At 45.1% G+C, this 8,292-nt stretch overlaps 1 protein-coding gene across 1 annotated transcript; it reads right to left on the reverse strand.

Annotated features, from left to right (window-relative positions):
* Positions 1–450: 450 nt before the first annotated feature.
* On the reverse strand, positions 451–4,950 carry LOC124648768 (disease resistance protein RGA5-like). The gene is made up of 3 exons (XM_047188477.1): positions 4,112–4,950; positions 820–2,841; positions 451–715 (listed from the first exon to the last, which is right to left on the reverse strand). The coding sequence occupies exons 1-3, from the start codon at positions 4,948–4,950 to the stop codon at positions 451–453; spliced, it is 3,126 nt and encodes a 1,041-aa protein (XP_047044433.1).
* Positions 4,951–8,292: the final 3,342 nt, after the last annotated feature.

Raw genomic sequence — 8,292 nt, forward strand, 5'->3', positions numbered from 1 at the left:
AGAATTATGAAACAGGGGGAGTAATAGTATTACAAGTTGCTGATGAAATTACTTCACAAGAATTATGAATCCACCTTGTGTGTATCCTCAAAATGATTAAAAAAGGCTAAATATACCTGGAGTTCTCGGAGCTAGCTACCTGCCACAGAACGTGAGGACACAGATGGTTAACCAAAAAAAATTCCAGGTAATAGCCTAGCAGGACCAGGATCAGCTACATCACTGTCTAGTCTACTCAATCAAATAAAATGAAAGGAATTTCATACATGAAGAAGATAAAGCATGTTTTAGTGTGTTTACTACAGATTGCTCACACATAACAGGAAGGCTCATGATGAATCAGGTTACAAGATATATGAACCACAAAGAGATAATGTCATCGCCTAATTCTGGAGAATCTACATCACCGAGAGAGAACATAGTTCCTCCGAAACACGCTACAGTCCTTCATCAGAAGTAACCACAGTTATCCCAGTAATCAGTATCCCGGTGCGGCATATCGCCCGTCGAGTAGTTCCTAGTTGAGTCACACTCCATCCCCTGCATGCTCCCCTTGGAGACGGAACTCTGCTCCTGAGCAGGCTGTGGATGTGGAGTGCACGAGTGTTTTCCAATGTACACGACGTGGAACAGGAGCGGGTCGCTCTCAGTTGGCTGCACCCGCTTCGTCGCACGGCAGCCCTGTGTGTGTTTGTGCGCGCACCGGAAGCAACTTCTGCAAGATTTCAGTTCAACATGAGCTCTGTTCATCCCACCTCGGTCACACGATGAGCCAAAAAGAATGTGCGTGAGGTGAATTCAGGTACAAGTGTCGCTGACCTGGGTTGCTTGGCACCGATGACATTCTTGGTGCCGTACTTCCTCCAACTGAAGCCGTCATCGTCGAAGCACCGAAGGAATTGCGAATTGCCACAAGGGTTGATTTTCGCTGCAGGACGACATGGGTGCATGTCCATGGCGTTCCTCAATGCGGACTGTGAAACACTTCTGCTGGATTCCAAGGCATTATACCCTCCGTTGCTTACAGAAAATTCAGTGAGGCCTGACAGGTGCTCGATGCCAACAGGCGCATTCCCGTACTGCTCATTGAATCTTACCTCGAGTTTCTGGAGCTTGGGCATTGCCCCTGCCTCAAAGGTCAGATCTGATATCCTGATGTAGGAGAATATAAAATGATTGAGAACAAGGAATCCAATGCCGCATATGGTGACCTTATCTTTAAGAGTTCCTTCGACGTGCAGTTTAAGGTGCAAAAGGGAGTGCAACTGTGCAAGGATCCCAAAATCATCCAACACCTCAACCACGAGTTCAAGGTCATAGAGGAAATGGAGCTCTCCAATCCACTTGGGAACCCTCGATAACATGCACCAAATATGGAGTCTCTGAAGAAGGCAGGGAGAAGCAGACATGAAACTTAATGCATCTCTGCATATGTTAGGGAGATAAGGATCCATACGCAGGTATCTGAGGTTGCAAAGCTTTTCAAGGGAATGCCTCAATACATCCATCCGTTGCCCCTTTTCCATGTCATCCAATTGCACCCCACCAAAAGATGATATTTGCAGATCCCTCAAGTTGGTCAGATCTCCAAGGTCTCTGATGGTCTCTACTGAGTTGAGGCCCAAACTGAACTCTCTGAGAGTACGTAGAGATTTCATATTACCAATCCCACTGGGCAAATGTGTCACTTGTGGAATGACCAGATGCAGTAACCGACACAGATTAACAACATCTGTTGGAATTTCAACCATGCTGGATGTTCTTAATTCCAATGTCTCCAATTGCTCCAATCCTTGGATTTTCCTTGGTAGTGCTAATTCACCACATGCTACGATTTTTAAATACTTCAGTTGGAACAAATGACTCATACCAGTAAGGTCGAGTATCTTGGGCCCATGGTTTCCACTTGGAAATTCAAGAGTTAAAACCCGGAGATGCTTGAAATCCAACAGAGAAGGTGCATATGTTGAGGTACCAAATCTCGCAAGCGCTCTTACTTGCGAGAGATGAGTGGTTCCCAATACTGTGGCATCTATTACACCATCCAAGTAGAGGGAGAGTCGACGGACCTTATTAGGCAGCCCTGCCATGGCTTGTAAGTCATCTGTTACAGTGATAAAGTTTTCTTCTGTACACTTGTGTACAATAAGATCCAGCATCATATCATGTACTCGGCAAGATAACACCTCGTTGTTAGGATCTATATCAACTGGTTGAATAATACTCATGTTGACAAGCTCATTAAAATAACTATCTGCAACATCCTCCAGATCTCGCCCATGCAACTTACTTACAAAATCTTGGGCCACCCATTGCCTGACCAAATCATTTTTCTCGATGGTGTAATCCTCTGGATAAATACCCAAATATAGCATGCATGTTCTCAAATAATGAGGAAGATTGATGTAGCTAAGGTTTAGTATCTGTCTCATTCCTTCCAAGGTGTGATTCACTTCAAAGTTGGAGCTCAAAGAATTCAGAACATGTTCCCACTGCCCCTTCAGCTTACTTTGTTTACTAGCCAAAATGCTAGATACAGTAATAATAGCGAGTGGCAAACCACCACATCTTTTCAAAATTTTAGCTGAAACTTCTCGCAAATATGGAGGACAAGCATCCTCCGAACCAAATACTCTGCTGAAAATTAACTTTCTCGAGTCTTGGTCAGTTAGTGGCTTCATCTTATATACATAGTCATAGTGATTGGAGCAGCACACTCTAGCAACTGTATCAATTCGCGTAGTGGTTATCAATCTGCTACCATTCATGGTCTCTGGAAGAGCGCACTTAATAATATTCCATGCAGTCTCATCCCATATGTCGTCAATTACAATAAAGTACCTGCAAGATAATTTTGTGTGAAGTATAGTAAGCATCAGGCAAAAAGTAAAATTCTCTATGCAAGTGAGGTGCAAAAGGCTAAACAAAAAACTCTCTATGAATCGAATTCTAAAACATACATGGCGCATATGCTCATTCTGCAAGTTAATTGTTAAGATGGGCCAAGAAAGGCCTAGATATTCATATATTTAAGGACATAGTAGGAGGGCGCCCTTAGATAGGCAAATAACGGGCAGTCTCCTGCATGTCATGTGTCATGTGCAGTGCAGCCCGGCAGTCGACACCAACACCCACATCCAGTTTCGCCCGACTACAAGCATGCCACAGAATCGCCAATACCATTGCGCTACTCGTTACAAATATCCATAAATTTGGGCTATTCGCCACAAATACCCACAAGTTGAATAAATTTTGGGATGTAGCTTGTATATCACAAAGGTGCTTTTAGTTGGACTTGAAGTATGATAGTCGGACTACTGAGACAAACACAGCACAGCGTACAAGTGTCAACGATAATTGCAACCCTGGCATGAGTCTCTAATGTAGGGCTAGGGGCATAAGTTTCAAAACCAAGTAAAACAGCACTTGTTAGCAAGAAACACCATGATAGAAGCCTAAAATAATTTACTTGCAAAACAACATAGAGAACTCACAATGCTATCCTGTGTACTTGAAGTCATGATGCTGATCTCAGAAGATACTAATAATGCTGAATAGAGGAACTTCGAGACAAAAATCAATCATCAGAGTCCTCACTATTGAGTCATTTTTTCTACATGGTTATGGTTTCTCCTGTTAAGGGTCGATGCACACGCAGATCGAGGATCATGGTTGCTCTAACTTAGGTGCACACGTGTGTGCATAAAGGTGGACACCACGATTAAAACCATGGAGGGTGACATTGTATAACCACTGACCAACAATCCAAACCGCCTCACCAATAGGTGGTTCCCCTAGTACCTATCGTGTTCCTCATCTCTATGGTGACAGGCTGACAGCAGATCTTTCAAGGGTCGAAGAAATTGCATGATTATAGAGCAGGTTTCAGAAAATTTCCGGTTCTGTTGCTCTAATAGAATGACCCATCAAGAGGATCTAAAGCCTTGCAAAAAGGGATGATGTAAGCTTCTCAATCAGAAGCATCAATCTCAAAGAAGAGCACCAAGCTCCTACACCAGAATACTTACAAGCTAAAATAGCAGCTTCCACAGAAAATAGAGCAACACATGAGAAAATGCTTCTTGTTAAAGTCAATCACAAGCTCATATACCTCTTGCCTGTAAGGAAGTTTTGGAGTGTCCTGATAACTTCATCCTGGCCCCATGTTTCCATGTTGGTGTGCTCCGGTGTTACAAAGCCAACTTGAGAAAGTATATTTCTGAAAATCCTCCATATGTTTGGCTTCTGGGACACAGAAATAATAGCTCTGTGCTGGAACTTCCCCTCTAGCTTGCGATAAATAGCATTTGCAAGTGTAGTCTTGCCAAGACCTCCAAATCCTACGACAGAGAACACCTTCAGCTGTCGTGCAGAAGCACTATCTTCATCCATCATTAGCCGTATTAGTTCATCCCTTGGCCCATCGATGCCCACAAGACCGATTGTCTCAGCATATAGTGACAACAGGCGAAGATCTACGGACGTGTGGCTTTGCTTGGTGACGATGTCATCAACCTTATACCTCATGCGCCGCTCGCTCACTTCCATGACACGGCTCTTCAGGCCTTGGAACTCCTTGGAGATCCTGTGCTGAGTGTTGGCCTTCGTTAAGAAATTCATGCTCTTTTCAAGAAACCCGCTGAATCCATGTGGCTTGCTGTTGGGCTCACGTTCGATGCAGAGCATGAACTCGTCAAGGCTATCCTCGATGTTATAGGACAGCTCACGCACCTGCTCCATCCAACACTTTCCTTGTTTGTCGGGCTCCTCCTCCGCGTCTGACATCCGCTCCAGGAACGCGTACATGCTCTCAAGCTCAGCTCTAAGGAACATGATCTCGCCCCTGACTCCTTTGAGCAGCTTGTACTTGCTCACGAGCAGATCAGAAAGCTTACATAGCAGAGCACCCAAGGCGCCACGCGATGCGCTCACCACCACCGCCGCCTCCATTGTCTTTCCTTTGCTGTGCTAGGCTTCGCTCAGCTGACACATAAACTCAAACACTTAGTGGCCATGGCGCTGGAATGAACTTACAAACCCCAATCCCGAGCTGAAGTTGGCGCCGCGCGACCACGGTGACGAAGGCGCAGACGTGGCAGCCGCAAAGCCAGCAGTGGCTGCTCCGCCGTGGTCTGCCCGCGTGGTGGACGGCGTCTCCTAGTCCTCCAGCGTGATCTGCCGGGGAAACGCTGCTGCAGCTCGGCCTGTAGCCCCCGGCCAGCAGCGCGGCGCGGGAGCAGAGCAGGTGGTGATGGCGGTCGTGGTGGCCGGCGCGGCGAGGGTGCACGGACGGATGACCAGGCTCCAGTCCTCCTGCTCTTTGCAGTTCCGGCGTCCACGGGGGAAAACGCCGGCTGAATCAGTGAATCCGAAACGAATGACTGGGATTTGGGGATTTTCTGTGTGAAGACCGACGCGCTTGAATTTTTTTTAAACCTACAACGCGCTCAAATCTATCTACTACTCCTATCTCCTCCAGTTGACAAAAATAAAAAGCAAAGGGTCGCTATAACTAAGTGAAACGATATGGTTCTTAATGGTATGAATTTATCTCCAATGTATCTACTACTCTCTCTCCTGCTCTAAATACTTGTTGCGGATTTTGACAAAATATGAGCTAAAATGTGTCTTGATTCGTTAAATCCATGCAATATTTAGGACCGACGAAGGTACTTTGTCCGTGGTCCTATGTAAAATTATAGCATTTTACGGATGTTTAAACACTTTTAAAGTATACGGATCAGCGCCTTTCACCACCGTAAGCGAGATATGTGTCAGGCATGTAATTGTATTTACTATAATTTTTCCTTCTTTAGTGGCTCTTTGCATTTTTTGAGTGAAATTTGGAAACCCTTCGATTAATAGGGAATTTTTACAGAGGAACCACTAAGATAGCTAAGGAAAACTAGGTCTAGAGCTTAATTTATTTGATAATCATTCCTCCCAACTCGAGGGCTTAAATAGTCATATATAGATCATATGGTTAAAGTAAGTAAGAGTACATGAACTTAAGCAGTAACTGAACTAGCGGTAAGTGTTGTTGCATCACACACAACGATATCGACCTCATCATCCCACGCTGGCTCATGTTTATCATCCACAACCGTCAACCTTGATGTCAGATATTCATCAATGCCAAAGTGGTATGTAGAGTTCTATCTATAAAGGTTTAACTGATGACATATGTAGTTGCACTTGTATTGAGATTGGTGTCTCACACTCCTCCTCCTTTTGGAACATACTTGTACGCAAGTGTAATGATCAACATACGACAAGTTAAGTGTGTCGGGAGATAAAGTGGGGAAAATAATTTTGATGAAGTTGGCATTCTCTCAAGAAGAATCTTCCAATTTTCCATTCCATGAGCCATTGGGTAACACGAACTCCATTTCAGTTAGATGATCGATATGAGTCCAAAAAGCTTCATGTGTTTCATTACCTAAACTTTTTTTTATCTCATTACATGATCTATCTAGCTCCGATTATGTTCCAAATGCATGATTACAAGTAATACTTCATTTTCATGGGAGATTTGCACAACTTGTAGTTGTAGGCCAAAGAACACCTAAATTGGAGTTCGCATGAAAAAATGGAGACCAAAACACTGAAAAGGGCATAATACTTAACGGGCACTAGTACGGTCAGGTTGACGTACCATGGGTTCTGGATCTCGAAAATGCCTAGAACAAACGAGATTCTCCATGAATTTCGTCCCCGTTTGTTCCTAGAATTTCCTTAGGTGCTAAGGTCAGTTCGGGGAATGTAAGAGACCCATCCTAGGCCTATATAAAGGAGGGGAGAGCCATCACATCATCACCCATCTTCATCAACAACACGCGGAAGCACCGTGCATACTTCACCCCCACCTCTCCAACCATAGCCACCACCACGAAGAAGAGAAGATTTGGGTCTTGAAGGCACGCCGATCTACATCAACACTATTAGCATCTCAGACTCCTTCATAGATCCTGATGGCGTGTATTTCACACGTTCGTTGGGCAACCCCAAGAGGAAGGTATGATGCGCACAGCAGCAAGTTTTCCCTCAGAAAGAAACCAAGGTTTATCGAACCAGGAGGAGCCAAGAAGCACGTTGAAGGTTGATGGCGGCGGGATGTAGTGCGGCGCAACACCGGAGATTCCGGCGCCAACGTGGAACCCGCACAACACAACCAAAGTACTTTGCCCTAACGAAACAAGTGAGGTTGTCAATCTCACCGGCTTGCCGTAACAAAGGATTAACCGTATTGTGTGGAAGATGATTGTTTGCAGAGAAAATAGTAAAAACAAGTATTGCAAGCAGATTTGTATTTCAGTATTAAAGAATGGACCGGGGTCCACAGCTCACTAGAGGTGTCTCTCCCATAAGATAAAAGCATGTTGGGTGAACAAATTACAGTCGGGCAATTGACAAATAGAGAGGGCATAACAATGCACATACATGACATGATAAGTATAGTGAGATTTAATTGGGCATTACGACAAAGTACATAGACCGCCATCCAACCGCATCTATGCCTAAAAAGTCCACCTTCAGGTTATCATCCGAACCCCTTCAAGTATTAAGTTGCAAAGCAACAGACAATTGCATTAAGTATGGTGCGTAATGTAATCAACAACTACATCCTCGGATATAGCGCCAATGTTTTATCCCTAGTGGCAACAAGCACAACACAACCTTAGAACTTTCTCGTCATCGTCCAGGTGTTAATGCAGGCATGAACCCACTATCGAGCATAAGTACTCCCTCTTGGAGTTAAAAGTAAAAACTTGGCCAGAGCCTCTACTAGAAACGGAGAGCATGCAAGATCATAAACAACACATGTATAATAACTTGATAATTAACATGACATGGTATTCTCTATCCATCGGATCCCGACAAACACAACATATAGAATTACGTATAGATGATCTTGATCATGTTAGGCAGCTCACAAGATCCAACAATGAAGCACAATGAGGAGAAGACAACCATCTAGCTACTGCTATGGACCCATAGTCCAGGGGTGAACTACTCACTCATCACTCCGGAGGCGACCATGGCGGTGTAGAGTCCTCCGGGAGATGAATCCCCTCTCCGGCAGGTGCCGGAGGAGATCTCCGGAATCCCCCGAGATGGGATCGGCGGCGGCGGCGTCTCGCAAGGTTTTCCGTATCGTGGTTTTTCGCATCGGGGTTTCGCGACGGAGGCTTTAAGTAGGCGGAAGGGCGAGTCGGGGGCGGACGAGGGGCCCACACCACAGTCGGCGCGGCCAAGACCCGGGCCGCGCCGCCCTATGGTTTGGCCACCTCG

This window comes from Lolium rigidum, chromosome 4, assembly GCF_022539505.1.
Source record: "Lolium rigidum isolate FL_2022 chromosome 4, APGP_CSIRO_Lrig_0.1, whole genome shotgun sequence".
Lineage (NCBI taxonomy): Eukaryota > Viridiplantae > Streptophyta > Magnoliopsida > Poales > Poaceae > Lolium > Lolium rigidum.